Source organism: Ictalurus punctatus, chromosome 14, assembly GCF_001660625.3.
Source record: "Ictalurus punctatus breed USDA103 chromosome 14, Coco_2.0, whole genome shotgun sequence".
Classification (NCBI taxonomy): domain Eukaryota; kingdom Metazoa; phylum Chordata; class Actinopteri; order Siluriformes; family Ictaluridae; genus Ictalurus; species Ictalurus punctatus.
In genome coordinates, this window is record NC_030429.2 from 11,583,319 (window position 1) to 11,600,085 (window position 16,767).

At 37.1% G+C, this 16,767-nt stretch overlaps 1 protein-coding gene across 1 annotated transcript in view; it reads left to right on the top strand.

Moving 5' to 3' along the window:
• The window catches only part of si:ch211-236l14.4 (SITS-binding protein), a 31,265-nt gene that overhangs the window by 12,779 nt on the left and 1,719 nt on the right, over nt 1-16,767 (top strand). Inside the window, exons 3-10 of the mRNA XM_017484685.3 lie at nt 603-810; nt 905-1,055; nt 11,678-11,872; nt 11,979-12,247; nt 12,477-12,613; nt 12,793-12,914; nt 16,201-16,380; nt 16,502-16,767. The exon at nt 16,502-16,767 is cut by the window's right edge and continues 1,719 nt beyond it. Of these exons, the coding sequence (XP_017340174.2) occupies nt 603-810; nt 905-1,055; nt 11,678-11,872; nt 11,979-12,247; nt 12,477-12,613; nt 12,793-12,914; nt 16,201-16,380; nt 16,502-16,678 (1,439 nt within the window). The 3' untranslated portion in view covers nt 16,679-16,767. The remainder of the gene's footprint in view (nt 1-602; nt 811-904; nt 1,056-11,677; nt 11,873-11,978; nt 12,248-12,476; nt 12,614-12,792; nt 12,915-16,200; nt 16,381-16,501) is intronic.

Sequence of the window (16,767 nt, forward strand, 5' to 3'; positions counted from 1 at the left end):
CAACCTCTTATGATTTTCTTTTAACAACAACATATCTGTCCATTTGAAGAGATCGTAAGGAGTTGTAAAGATGAAGATGCTTTTAGCCACAAAGAATGAATCAGCTAACTAACATTGTAATTTACATTAACAGTGTGTTTTGTAGCTCTCATGTGCTAAGAACTATTATCACATGGGAGCAATTCATTCCCCTTCTATCGCTTTTTACTTATAATCTTACAATAAATAGTTAGAATAGTGATTGTTTTAACTAATTTTGTTTTTTACTTGTAAAAACTATATTATTATTTTTCTTTAAGTTGACATTGATATTTTAATCATAAACCCCCTGCAATGCCACCACGAATCCCTAAGCATTAGGCAGGCTGATAAAATAGTGAAAATCCACAAAACTGCGTTGTAAGAAATTGGAGCTTGTGTTTGAAATCAGGCACATTTTAGCCAATTTTAGGATGAAGAGGGTTTGAATGTCTTTGAATGTCTCCTCTCCACCTGTTCAATCATCATTGCATGCTACTTTAAAATGAAAGTGAGTGTACAGTATGTTCAATACTGAAACATTGCACATTCATGAGGAATTTGGGATTTTTGGTCTTTTGCAGGTGTAGCAGTACTGGTGGCCCCACACATCCCGCTGCATGTAGGGGTAGAAAGCAGGCATCAGTTCTGTCTTCAGACAACACCCAGTATGGCACGACTGCCCCTGCAGTACACTGTCTGTGTGGGAGAGAACGTCAAAGCCGTTTACCAAGAGTCAATACAGCAGCTCTCCATGCCCTATCGAGAAATTCCCAGCATGAATGTCTTACAGTATGGATTAAACACAAAGTCTTATGCTTAATGATAATTATATTTTGGGTAGATTTACTTAACTAATAATGCATTCTCCTATTTCTTTGTCAAGACTGCCTTTCTGGAAACTTCCAGCAAGTGTGGATTCAGGGGCGAAGATAGAAAGGGAGTTGAGAACCTTCTCTAACCGGCTGAAGAGGCACCACCTAGGGGAAGGGGTCATCAGCCTGGATGAACATTCCACATCTCTCCTCTCCAACATGGTGCGTGGCTCTTTCATTGCCTCATGATGAATCTTCTACTGCTAGATGGTCAGTGAATAGAATGAGACAGTGGTTAGTTTTGGTTTCTGTTAACCGTTTTTAGATAATTCTGAATAAAAAAGATCATATGGTTTAACAAGCGAAACAATATAACACTCAACCAACACCAATAAAAATTATAAATAAAAACATAAATAAAATAACTGCCCTTATTTAGGTTTTTCTTATATTATATCAAAACAATTTTAAAAAGTTATTGGCAATTTCAAGCCACTTTCACTCCATAAGAAACCACATTTTGACCCTTCTGATTGTTGCACAATAGTTCTGTTCTTCTGTAAGAATGACAAGCATGATGCTTTTCTGCTCTCATAGTACAGACTCAGCATTGGCTAAAGTGGTCAGTAATCTATTGCTTTCCACAGATTGGGAATATTTTTCTGCTTTGGTGCTTTTGGACTTGAGTTCAGCGTTTGGCACTATGATATTTTAATGGACAGGTTTGAAAACCCAGTCAGTTTAAATGGTTAAAAGTTCTTGCCTTGTTTAGATCTCACATCACAGATCACCAGACTGTACGCATAAAATGAGATTCTTCAGAGTTTAAAAAGTGACATTTATTGTCCCGAAGGTTTTGTTGTAGGCTCTGGATTATTCTCCATTTATATCAAGCCACTTAGACATGTTAATTGCAAACATAATGTTGGTTTTCATTCCTATGCTGATGATTGAACAGCACAGCTATGGAGAGTAAAAGCTTGGGTAAATCAAAAAAACAATGACCTCACCAAGTATGCTTTTAATCCAAAGTAAAAAAAAAAAATACACTTGGTAAACTTGTTTAACTATTCATAATTCTGGGACTTTTATCTTTCTAAATATACATGATTCCATGATTTCTAGTCCATCCATCCATCCATCCATCCATCTTCTATACTGCTTATCCTTCCTTCAGGGTTGATTTCTAGTCATCCTTATTAATAATTTTCTAATGGCAACCCTAGTCACTATTAATAATCGACTCATTAGTGACCTTAGACTGGTTATACATTGGTTCTTTAATGTGCCTTTTAAAAAGCCTTTTTTTTGCCATTCTAATCTTTTATATAGATATATTTTATGTCTTTTATAAGATTTTGTAGTATTGTTCCACTTTTAGTACAAATGTCAGAATCATATTTATCTGATCAGAATGGAATTTGTTAAAGCTTGTAAGTGTAAATCTTTTAATGTTGGCAAACTCTAAGTTGCTTTGTCAACAGAAGGATTATAGGCATCCTTCATGAAAATAAGCAGAATATACTATATACATTTGTGCGTGCGTGTGTTCGTGTGTGTGTGTGTGTGTGTGTGTGTGTGTATCCATTACTTGACTTGTGCATGAAATCTGTGTTGTTTTTCCATGTGGTGGGTTTTTTATTGCTCCAAAACAGAAAATTCCGACTGAAAATAGGAAACGAAATTAAAAACAAAACATTGTCCCAGTAGACTAAGGGCATTTCTTAAGTGTCAGTTTGTTTCCTCATTAATTCATTCATTCATCTTCTGGAATCGCTTTATCCTGGTTATCCAGGGTTACCGTGGATCCGGAGCCAATCCCGGAACACTGGGCACAAGGTGGGAGGGACAAGTCACAATTTAGTTCCATTTATTTTAAATATATTCACATTAGAACATATTTACTGAAGATGTACGAGTGAATGAATATATATTTGGGATGGAAACATTGTATAAAATGGTATATATGTAGATGTGTCTACAATTCTTAAGATTTTATACTTTGATGAGTCATATGCGTTACAGTTTTCTGTTTCTACAGTGGAATGGCTGTTGCCTTTTTGATTTAATGGGAGTTTTAGTGCATAAATCTTTGTTTGGTCTGGGAGAAATGTTAAGCCTGCACTTGGTCAGTCTGGCAGTTTTACATGAGAAAACGGGAATGTGCGAAAACAGACTTGACATTCCGTGTGGTCAGTTATAAAGTTTGATGAAGTTCCTGATGTTAATGAATGCCACAGTCTGGGGCCTGACGAGAGGCCTTCTGCTTTCACAGTAGGAAGAGCATGGAGTGTAAGAGTATAAGCCACTGACACAAAAAGTCACCAGCTGCACTGTTAACTTCAGCCTGACAGAAAAATGGTTTGGTGCTAGTTAGTGTGTATGAATTTGAAAAGGCATTATTTTTCTGTAGAAAAAAAAAAGTAGATCTGCAGCAGCCGAGCAGAGGTCAGTGAGGTGCAGGACTGGTTCTCTTGCAATGAAGAGACAGTTCTCAGGTTCACTGAAATGTCAGCAGGAGGGGAAATGGTTTCCACTGAGTTTGCTATGCTGAGGAGGGCTTGGAATATGCGTGTCATTTTAATGTGACTTCACTCCAAATTCACACTAAAGAAATTTGTCTTGTTCAACACTAATATTGATCGTATTCTATTTGTATATAAAGTTATAAATAGTTATGGATTTAATCTCAGAGTCTACATATTATGGGATAGTAATTGTGTATTTTTGATCCTGCAAATATGGACAAATCCACAAGCCCACAGCTTATTTACCATTGTAACCAAATACATAAACATAATTGATTAGTCGGGTTTATATTCAATCAGATATATTCAAATTAAAACAAAAGTTGATTGAATGGCAACAATTCAACACCAGCTCCATTGATATTCAATCCATTCATCCATTTTCTATACCACTTATCCTTCAGGGTCATGGGGAACCTGGAGCCTATCCCAGGGAGCATCGGGCACATGGCAGGGTACACCCTGGACAGGGGGCCAATCCACTGCGGGGCACAATCACGTACACATTCACACACCACGGACAATTTGGACATGCCAATCAGCATGGGGGAGGAAACTAGAGTACCTGGAGGAAACCCCCACAGCACAGGGAGAACATGCAAACTCCGCACACACAGGGCAGTGGTGGGCATCAAACCCCCAAACCTGGCAGTGTGAGGCAAACGTGCTAAACACTAAGCCACCGTGTGTGTATTAAATGTGATATTACAGTATTGAAATAGTAAGCTGGTCATATACAAGTAGAGGAATTTGAAATTCGCTGGCGGTGGTTCCAGAAATGCATGCCTATCACCTCACGTGGCTTAGTTTTCTTTCCATGCTCCTGAATCCCCTAGAAAGATTAGAAGTGGTAAATGGGAGGTGAAAAGAAGGGAAAAGAGCTGAGAACCTACTCTTTTCCAGGAAGAGAATGTTCTCTATGCCTGATATACTTCATATAGAAATACTTCAGAGGCTTATCAGGTCATTCATACTGTTACAGCAATCAGACTCAAGATTAATTTGATAAGAATGTCAAGTTATCTTAGCTAATCACAAATGGATTTAGTTTTCCCATTTTAACCCTTTTTTTCCCCTTCCCCTTTTTTATTTTGGATTGCTGATTTGATCGTTTGAAGATCCTTAGTTAGACTGAATGTAACCGAATTACTGGTTTATGCTTAGTAAAACCTAGATCTCCAAAAGATCAAACCGACTGCTATACTTAGAAATGTAATAATTGGGAATTAGTCTCAGCAACCTATATGTGGATGCAGACTTTTTAGGTCCTTTAGGTCCTTTCCAATAAGGAGAAGCCTCATCTGAACAAATCTGTAACAACTGAGCTTTTTGTTGTGCGATAGTTTTATGAGATTTCAAGAAAGCAAAAGTCCTAATACTAAGTTTTATTTGTCTTTTCTAGTTACCATGTTAGCTTAAAATAACATTCATAATCACAACCAACAGCTTGACTTGGAATGAATCAGATTATAAACTTGCTTGCCAGTATTCTCTTTTGTTTCAGTATTCTGGCAGAATGATTGCTCTAAGCTTACTCTATTCTTTTATGTTCACAGACACTGCGCTGCAGTTATAGATGTCATGGTGAATCCATTAATGGTCCCAATTAAAGAGATTATTTTCCATACTATAAACATAATAATAAAAAATAATGATATTGTCTGAGGAGGTTGGTCCTTTGTGGAGGGAATAGAGACATGGGATTAACCTATGTGAAGAGGGAAGTCTATTCAACCACGGAGGTACTAGGACATTGAAACAGTGAGATCTTTCATATGAACATGCTTAGATCTTAGAGAAGGACATGTCAGCCATCCATAAGGTTGAATAACTGAGCCAGCATGCATGTGCATAGTTTTGCACCAGGGTTTGCATATAGTTTGGTCCAGAACCCACTGACTCCTGGAATGCAAGGACAAGAGTTTTGAATTTGATTATTGTGCAACAATAAGCCAGTGTAGTCAGTACTCAGCCACAGTAGGGGAGTCACATGAGAGATGTTACCAGGTAAACAGCAGCATTTTAAATGTTTTACAGAGGAGATATAACAAGTACAGTGTCACACTAGTCATGTCTGAAAATAACTAAAGCTTGTATGTGATTTTGTGCATTTTCTCAAGTCTGGAATGGTCCTTTTTCCTAAAGTTGCGTACACCAAATATGCAGGATCTGGAAGCTATGATGCAGGATCTAGTAGATGTGATGTGTTTTGAGAAATCTGATCTGAGATTTTGATTATGAGGCCCAGCAAATACTTCCAGCATGCACATCAGCTCTGTTTTATTAGGGTTGAGTTTCAGATTATGGGTCTTCATCCAGAAAGAGATGTCAGAAAGGCAGACTTCTTTAGACATGGTGGGTGGATGAAGGAAAAGAAGTTGTGTCTGATGAGCATAGCAGTAATAGAAGAACCCAATAGATCTAGTCATTGAGCTCAGATATTTACTGTAGTATAAAAGGAGAACAAGAGTGAACCCCTGGGGAACTCCAGAATTACTTTCGAGGAAATGAACCTGAATCTATCCATTTTGTATATATGATGAAAATCAGTTGAAAATGTAACTCCTCATTCCAAGTCTGAAAGAGCTGGAGATGTCTTCTATGCAGGCTGTTTGGCATCCCGAAGGTCGTTTAGTCTGAAGATAGCTGGATCAGAATAAGATGTTCTTCCAGGTGGGAAAGAAGTCTATAGTTGATGACATTAGTTGGGTCAAAATAGATCTTCTCAAACAGAGTAGAACTAAAGCAGACTTAAAGATAGAAGGAAGCAGACAGATTGATAGGATGCATTAATCATAGCAGTCAGTAATGGGATGCAGTATCACTTCAGGTGGCAAAGCTATTAGTTCAGCAAGACTCACCAGCAGACGGAGGGTAGCAATGATACTTTTAGAATCAAGCATCTGGCAAATAGAGTAATGTTAATAAACTTCTTTTTCATAGCAAAAACAATACACAATTTTTAACCAGTTTAATTGTGTATTTCTTGTAGGTTGGTGGGAGACACAATGGACAGATTTGCTGCCTCACAGCTCCAGGGTCCCCGGGTTTGATCCTGAGCTTAAAGCCAAGTTATTTATACCAGAGTTACTGTTTATGTGGAGTTTCTGTGCATGTTCTTTTAGTGTCTGTGTGGGATCTCATCTGGGAAAAACATGGCATTAAATCGACTGGCTAAAATAAATTTCCCCTAAGTGTGAAGTATTTGAGTAAATGTATGTGCATGGTGCCCTGTGATGGACTGATGTACCATCTAGGGTGTATTCCTACCTCATACAGAATGAGTGTGAGGGAGTGAGTTGCTGGTTGGAAGAACAAGTAAGTCAAATCTATTGGCCTATGAATGTGCAGTGTATTGCCATTAATAGTATATTATGCAGTAGTATAATAGTATAATAGTATGCAGTTTTAAAACCCTATTTTTTTTCCTCATCATCCCCATGAAATATAAACACATACAAACTGTTGCAGATTGATTGAGTAATGATAATTGGAGGTGGTCATTTGCCAATGTTCTCCTTTGACTTTATTCTAAGTCAATGCAACACAGCTATATTTATATATATATATATATATATATATATATATATATATATATATATATATATATATATATATATATATAGAGGCAATAGAGGGAACTTATAAATGACAACCCAAAACAACATGTAGCCATATTATTTTTCCCCAAATTGTGAATGTTTAAAAAAAAAAAGAGAGAGAGAGAGAGAGAGAGAGAGAGAGAATTTATTGTGGATACAACATTAATCTAACTGAAGCACTTTTGCCATATAGCTTAGGTCATGCCTAGCTTGACAGTAGTAGATAAAGCATACATCTTTATGTAAATTGTAGGCTAGATAACCATAGCTTTAAAGTAGCTTCCCCAACACTGCAAAATATGATTTCCAAGGTGATGTGTGATGTCTGACATCAATGGCACCTAGAACAGCAGTATAACTATATTGCTATAGATCATTTTTCAACAGTGTAAAGGGAAAAAGCAATAGTGCTGGATGCTCATATCTAACTTGTATTCTATGGATGCTCAGATGACAAGGCATCTTTCGATCATGTGATGGCATTTAAATTAACATCTCTTGACGTGTTACAATATGTTGATTAATCAAGCTTAGTTATGTGTATCAGGTAGTATGGAGAAAATGTGGGCTAAATTTGGAAGCAAATTAAAAAAGTACAAAGTATAATACCAAAGAACTCCAGATAGCTTAGCAATACACCATATATTGATGTAAGGCTTTAATTCTAAGCATAGTGTCACATGTCACCATAAAACTAACATAGCAACCTGTGATACTTATAGGATCACACTGTAACCCATACCTTCACCCAGATTTAGTTTGGGTTGTAAACCAAAGCATTAAACAAGATACTTGAATGAAGCAAAATAAATACATTTTAGTAGTTATTTGCAAGGTCAGTATGAGCAAATGTGCCATTTTACATTGCTTAAATGAATGCTTTTATTCCCTTATGAAAGTCCATTACAGTTTGCTATGGTTTTACTTTGGTAATAAGTGTAGCTGTCAAACTACAACCCATGATATTATTATGATTATTCTGTGGTACATTGTGTTTTTTTCCTATGGTGTATTATGGTAACTTACAGTAAATGTAACACTGCTACAGTATATTGTGTTACCTCTGGTTGTTATACTCTTGTTCATGACATTACCATGGTTTTACTGTGGGAATTATGTTAACTATAAGTAAAGCTATGGTTGATATATCATATGTCTTTTGCACCAAGTAACATGGTTCATCTTTTTTTAAGGATAGCTTATTAATTCTGTATCTGTTGGCTCTATGATTATTAACAATTAGACTAAATTGAAATAAAGAAAATGGTGTGTTTCTAAATGTGGAAATGTGGGTTGGTCTGGGAAAAGTCATCGGACGTCAGTGTGACTGATTTCTGGGAAAAATAGAGAAAAAAAGATTATTAATTTTAAAGGTTTTTAATTTTATAGATTTATTTACTTATTTAGTTACTTACTTACTTACTTATATTTACAAAGATCATGTTGGGTAAGGATATATAACAGACAAAGTGGTAAACACAGTCAGTCTGCCTAAAATTGGCATAAGCCTAATGAGTTCAGTTTGTAATCAGATACCGGCTGTCAAAATGCCAGTGATGCTCCTGGGCCACAGTCAAAATGGAATCTTTAACCCTTCAACAGACAAGAGTGGAAAATGATTAGCAAAAAATAATTTCATGTCACTTTATATATCATTTGAAATTAAGTAAAACATATCCAAAGGAATTTTATTTATATATATATATATATATATATATATATATATATATATATATATATATATAGGATTTTATGAGCTGCATTTCCCAGGATACGTTGCCTTATTAGGGTACAAAAATGTTAAAGTCAACTCTATTTTTGTGTTTTATTTGATGCAAAAGATAATGAGTTTCTGACTTATTTTTAAATATGTCATACATATTTGTTCATTTATTTCATATAGTATACAGTGGATATAAAAAGTCTATACACCCCTGTTAAAATGACAGGTTTTTGTGATGTAAAAAAAAAAAAAAGAAAGAAAGAAAAGAAAGAAAGAAAGAAAACAAGATAAATCATGTCAAAATTTTTCCACCCTTAATGTGAAATTACAACGTATAAAAATAAAGTGAAAAATAATCTAAACATTTTGGGGGGGAAAGGAAAAATAAAAAATTTACAATAACCTGGTTGAATAAGTGGGCACACACCTAAAATAACACTTTGCTGAAGCACCTTTTGATTTTATTACACATCTCAACCTTTTCTGTTAAGAGTGTATCAGCATGGTACATCTTGACTTGGCAATATTTTCTCATTCTTTCTTGCAAAAACATTCTAGATCCATAAAGATGTAACTTTATCTCCTGTGCACAGCCCACTTCAGGTCACCCCACAGGTTTTTAGTTGGATTCGGGTCTGGGCTCTGGCTAGGCCATTCAAAAACATTGATCTTTTGGTTAAGCCATTCCTTTGTTGATTTGGATGTATGCTTTGGGTCATTGTTGTGCTAAAAGGGGAAATTCCTTTTCATCTTCAGCTTACACTTCAGTAGACACTTGAAGGTTTTGCACTAAAATCGACTGGTATTTGTATTTGTTCATGATTCCCTCCGCCTTGATAAAAGCCTCAGTTATGGCTAAAGAAAAGCAGCCCTAAAGCATGATGCTGCCACCATCATGTTTCACCGTGGGTATGCTGTTATTTTGGTGATGTGTGTTTTTTGCACCAAACAAACTTTATTAAACCTTTTGTTTTTGGTCTCATCAGGTCATAACACATTTTGCCAAATGGTTTGGGATGATTTAGTTGAGCTTAGATGTTTTCTGTGATAAAGGGTTTCCGTCTAGCCACCCTATCCCATAGCCCAGATATGTGAAGAATACGAGAGATTGTTGTCATATGCAGAGAGTAATAAGTACTTGTCAGATATTCCTGAAGCTCCTTTAATGTTGTCACTGATCTCTTTGGCGCCTCCATGGTAAGTTTTTGCGGAGGGACATCCTGTTCTTGATGATGTTCCGTGGTACATCTACTGTTTTGGAATTTTTTTGTATCCCTCTAATGATTTATATCTTTTGACACTGAGTCCCTGTACAGGCTTTGTAAGCTATTTGCAGACCATGGCTTCAGAAGTCAGATGAAACCAAGAAGATGTGAAGAAAATCCTACAGAAACAGCTGATCTTTATTTGGGGTTAATCAGAATAATTTCATTAATGACAGCTGTATGATAATTACCTCTGAACATAAGATTGAATGTGATTGGCTCATTCTGAACACAGCCACATCCCCAGTTATAAAAGGGTGTGCACATTTATGCAACCAGGTTATTATATGTTTTTCCCTATTTTTCCCTAAAATCATTCTTATTGTTTTTCACTTATTTTATTATTTGTTCTAATTTCACATTGAGGATGTAAAATTTCTGACATGATTTATCTTGGTTTCATTTTTTTTTTCTTTATTTACAATACAAAAACCTGCCACTTTAACAGGAGTGTGTAGACTTTTTATATCTACTGTACACAGTTCATATGAGTTCATCCAAGTGAAGAACAAGCAATTATCAATGACCGTTACAATTAACAATAAAACTTTTCTCAGAATCTGGAGAGCTTGCTGGGATCTGCTCTATAACTCGCACTCTTATTTTCAATCCTCAACTCTCATTTCTTCTTAAGTAAAATGAACTTGGTGTGAAGCCCTGCAGGAAAATATATAGTTACAAATGCTAATATGTACCTGAATACCTGAATATACTAAACTCAGTTTATCCTGTGAATATTAATATTTGCTCAATAATTAAACTCAAAATACAGAAAATATTAATATTAATATTTGCTCAATAATTAAACTCAAAATACAGAAAATACACATAAATATTGTGGATTAACCCTTTTTCTTCCCTCAACACAGCACTTCAAAATGTGTTAAATAACAACATGAACAACATTAACGTATAATTACTTACTTACTTACTCACAAAGTCAGCATGTCCTGCACCATGGGTGGCCATGCTGGTTTTAGGTCAGGCTGACTAAACGGTCACAGAAAACTTGAACCAAGTCATGTGACTCATATACTCAAAACAGACCCAACTTTGATAAATGATAACAGAATTGGGTGAAAAACACTTTCTCTTGCTCTCTACAAGAAACTGAAGAGTACAGTTGCGGTCTGAAGTTAACATACACTCATCATGAACATGGATGTCATGGCAATATTGGGCTTTCAGTAATTTCTTTGAACTGTTCTTTTTCTGGGGCAGAATGATTGTACAACATACATCTTTAATTAAAAAAAAAATTGGGTTAGGGTTTTGGTTCACAAATTTTAATTAATTTGGGGTTTTCTGTAATCAACACAGGACCAAAAGCCCAATATTGCCATGACATGTCCATGATGAGGAAATGTAAACTTCCAACCGCAACTGCATGTATCTTGTGGTGCACGTTGCCTGTTTAAGGGTTAACTGTTCTCCCCCCTCCCCAACCCTATCCCCACCCTTTTTTTTTTTTGGTCTTTTTGGGGAAACAAGACTTTAAAACACTAGAATTTCACTTCTTTTTGATGTCCCTGCAAAAGAGAAAGATATTTCAGTTCAGGCAAATGATATATTGTAAGAAATATCACAATTTCATGAAGTGTTTTCCCAGGCCATGACACATACTCAATGGTTAATTGATTTCCTTCATGCATCTATTAACAACCCAAACCATTTTATCCTTAAATGGTCTTTAATTCAACTGCAAATTAATTTTTGCTGTCTTCAGGACCATGAATACCACAATGGCAGGAGAAGGACATCTAAGAGACAGAGCAGAGACCTCCCTTTTGTGAAGCTTCTGAACATTTCTGTAACCCTGTCCCCATATTTAAGCCTGGACTCACGGCAGTTTCAGACCTCCATACAAGACAGAATGCAGGATTACTGGCTTGGCTTGCCCACCGGCCCACAGGCTCACTTGGTACATGTTTATCTGTTCTGCATGTCCCTGATGCATTGACAAACCCATTCAGCCACCTGGACGCCATTTATCCATTGTCTCTCTCATTATGTTTGTCCCTGAATAGGTTCCATTATTAACTCAATGGAAAGGAAAATACTGTGTCAAGTTGAACATCACAAATCCAGAAGCCACCAGCTGGTTCTTGGAGAGAGTGAGCAGCCTGCACAGTCGCTTGGGCATGGAGTATGTGATGCTAGAGGGTGGGGAGGGAAACCCAGTTGAACAGAAGTCTATGTGGCATTCTTCTGTCCTCACAGGAGATGAATACATCAGGCTCCTGGCAGACCTCGCTGAGAGTATAGGGGGGAATACTATTGTTAGCGCAGGGACAAGGTTAGTTAAGTATAATTCTTCAACCGCAGTGCTTCTTTGTATTTGCAAAATATGAATGTTCCCCTATTTTGTTCATATTATTGAACATTATCAACCAATCAACCAGGTTTTCCTGTCTGATTCACTTCAGTAACACTGAACCTCTTCCCATCTAAACAGATATAATCATCACTCATTACAAGGAGTTGTTGCTAATGTTATCTGTTTATGCCTGGGTTTCTCGGTTTAGGTCCAGCCATAAGCCTTTGTTCATCCGTATGAGTGCACTGCAGTCAGACTGGAGCTATGCTGGCCTTAAGGGTATCATTCCATCCCTGTTGCATTACAGCCTGCTGGGCTATAATTTCTTCATTCCTGATGCAGTAGGTAATATACTTCTGTAAATCGTTAATGTCATTTCCAACCCCTTTACCCCCATTCTTTTTATCTTTTATCCTGCTACTGAGTCAACCTAAAGTCTATACAAATAAAGAAAACTCACTCACTGGATAACCTTGATAGCAGTAAGGCATTTGAAATGTACTTTTTGTTCCTCTGGGCTACAGGAGGCTCTTTATCCATTGAGCTGGTCACAGATGATGAACTCTTCATTCGCTGGCTGGAGATTGTGGCCTTTCTTCCTGTGCTCAGTTTTCAGACACCTCCATGGGCATCTGGAGTAGACAAGGTGACTGATTGTCCTTCACTCACGTGACATAAAAATTGTTTTACGAACACCTAATTGTGTCTCAGAAAATGTGTGTACTGCAGCAGGTGGCAGAGTTCAATGGCAATATAATTCCAGCATCAAGGTGTATTATATTTCCATGAAGTGTGTTTACACATAGCTGCATACCAAATGAAAACTGCTTGTCCCAGGTTTCAAGGCTACTGATTGGTCCACCCCTTTCATATATGCTAAAGACATCCAGGTTTTCATATAATAACATCCTCACTAAAGGATGGATAGCAATGTAAGTTACTTACACACCTACACCAGGGTAGTGCTCATATTAAAGGTTGGTTTAACAGATTGCTTCTTCCTCCTTACATAAATCTGGAATATAATATTCAGTCTCTCTGTGTGGGACTATGAGAAAAACATCTCAAGCATGGTTAGAAAAATATCTGTTTGAGCCTGCGGAGAACAGTTCAAGTTTCGGACAAGTGTAGAGGATCCTGCAGGCGACTATTTTTCTTGCATTTGGCAGAATAATTGCTTGGCCTTTTCCCAACGTTACCTGTGGTTAAGCGTCCATCTGGTTCACATTAAATTTCTTTTCAAATTTGTGGCCCTCAGTCTTGACCATAATGACAGTCACTGCAACACTCAGGAATGACAATGAATCGAAAGATGTAGAGATTATGCAGAGACAACTAACAGTTTCCATTTTGATTGTCATGACATTGTCAAACAAATATGTTGTTTTTTTCTGTGGGACAATAAAACATAGGTGGACAATGCTTTTATGTCCTGTTTTATTTTGCTGCATTACTTAACTGTGTTCTATTCATAGTTGTTAAAGTTATATTGAACAACATTTAGTGTGATTTAAATTTTTGGAATTTTTCTGTGCCCTGTGTGATGAGTCATTAACTTATGTGTGTGTATTTGTGTGTGTGTGTGTGTGTGTGTGTGTGTGTGTGTGTGTGTGTGTGTGTGTGTGTGTGTGTGTGTGTGCATGTGTATGCATGTCTAGACATCTAGCACCCATTAGAGACTGATAAATCAATGGCCGTATTGAGCCCGTATAAAAATATATCCAAAATGCAAACCACAGGTCTGTTTTCTCGATTTGAAATCAAGTTGAACCCAGGCAGTGATTCAAAATCCATTGCACGAAACCTTTTCACTTCCTTACAATGCATTTTTAATAAATGTGGGTTTACTTTGTTTCTGTCACGGCTGGGATGTTTGCTTAAGGATGTGACCCTTCTAGGAATGTACATCAGAAGGATATTTGGATAGGATTCACAGCTATTTTCCATCTAAAATGGAAAAGAGCATAAATCTTGATAATGTGAGGCGTTTTAGGCATTGTGATAGTTAAAGTGTGTGTATATATATATATATATATATATATATATATATATATATATATATATATATATATATATATATATGTGTGTGTGTGTGTGTGTGTGTGTGTGTGTGTGTGTGTCTGTGTGTATGTACGTGTGTATATATATATATATATATATATATATATATATATATATATATATATATATATATATATATATATATATATATATACACACATAGTATATATATAATTCATCAGTATTTTATTGAATCACACAAATTTGTTTTTCTATTATTACATGCACTCAAATGTGCGCTCATTTCACAGCTTTGATGAATTAAGGCCCTTGGATGGCTCGTTCGTTCCCCTGATCTTCCTTGTTTTACAACCCCAATTCTTATAAATTATTATAATTCCCAAAAATGCTAATAAAAACAAAGAGGATTGATTTATAAATGTACTATGACTTGTATTGAAACAAAAAATGTATAAAGACAAGGTATTTGGTGTTTTACTTAATCATCTGCATAGTTTTTTGAAGATAAACGTTTATTTTGAAATTGATGAATGCAATACGTTCCATAAAAGTTGGGACAGGGGCAATTTAGTACTAGCAGTGATGTGACAAGTTGAAATAAGAAGATGTGAAACAGGTGAGGAGATCGTCTAATCATAGTATATAAGGAGCCTCCAAAAAAGGCCTAGTCCTTCAAGAGCAATGATGGGTCGAGGTTCGCCAATCTGCCAACAGATGCATCAGTGAATAATCCAACGCTTTGAAAACAACATTCCCCAAAGACAAATCGAGAGGATTTTGTGCATTTCACCTTCTACAGTGTACAATATAATTAAAAGATTCAAGAAATCAGGTCAAATGTCGGTCGTAAAGGGCAAAGCCGAAACCACTTCTGAGTGCGTGTGATCTCCGATCCCTCAGACGTCACTGTCTTAAAAACCATCACGAGTCTGTTATGGATATCCTGACATGGGCTCAGGAATACTTTGGTAAACCTTTGACAGTCAGCACCATTCGCCGCTGCATCCACAGATACAAGTTAAGACTTTACTATACAAAGCAGAAGCCATACATCAACACTGTCCAGAAGCACCGCCGACTTCTCTGGGCTCGGTCTCATCTGAGATGGACAGTAGCACAGTGGAATCGTGTTTTGTGGTCCGACGAGTCAACATTTCAAATAGTTTTTGGACAAAACAGCTGTCCTGTTCTCCGGGCCACAGAGGAAAAGGACCATTCAAGCTGTTATCAGCATCAGGTCCAAAAGCCACCATCTGTCATGGTATGGGTGTGTGTCAGTGCCCATGGCATGGGTAACTTGCACATCTGCGAGGGCATCATTAATGCAGAAAGATATGTACACATTTTGGAGCAACATTTGCTGCCATTAAAAAGCAGAACACCACCAAACCACATTCTGCCCTAATTACAAGCGCATGGTTACGTAAGCAGAGAGTGTGGGTGCTAGCATGGCCTGCCTGCAGTCCTGACCTGTCTCAGATTGAGAATGTCTGGTGCATTATGATGCACAAAATAAGGCAATGAAGGCTCCTTACAGTTGCGCAGCTGAAGAATTGCATAATGGATGAATGGGGGAAAATTGTGCTTGCTAAACTTAACCAACTGGTGTCTTCACTCAGCGCCCAAACGCTTAATAAGTGTTATTAAAAGAAAAGGTGACGTTACACAGTGGTAAACAGTCGACTGTCCCAACTTTTTCAGAATTGGGGTTGTATGTAAATTAGATACATATGAAGGTAAATTGGGCCATGTTGTATTCATATGACTTGTAAATAAAGGACAAGCGGGTGGGAGCTTGCATCCATAGAGCTGAAGGTGATTCCTGATTGATGTACATTTAGTGAATACAAGCTAAAATCTTTTGCCATGTTTTGGGATGCTGACTGTTTGGTCTCCCCCAATTTCTCCAGGTCCTTAACCTAACCAGAATCTACATCACTATGCGTCAGGAGTTTGTAGTGCCTCTGATAGTGAAATATGCCCAGGAGTGGCAAGTCACTGGAAACCCCATCTACCGCCCACTGTGGTGGATCAGTCCAAATGATCCAGTCACATTCACTATTGATGATGAATATCTGATTGGAGATGAGGTGAGTTTCCGCTACACAGGCACCAAGCCATAATAAAATAATGCACTGACTAGATGTCTCATATTGCGTAGAAATTGTATACGTTACTCATAACCAATTTATGATGTCGTGTGCTTTTCAGGTACTTGTTGCTCCAGTGACAGAAAAAGGAGCTTTGCAGAGAGACATTTATCTGCCAGGGAGCAACTTTCAATGGCAAGACACCAACAATGCTAAAGTGTTTGATGGCGGGACGCTCCTACAAAGTTACCAAGTGGGGCTTGAGGAGGTGCCTGTATTCATCCGAAAGACCTCCTGAGGCCAACTGTCTGACTATCACAAGGCCGATTTTCTATTTTTTACTTTTTATTTTTCAGTTGTGCTGATCTTGAGTTGCACTTTCCACAA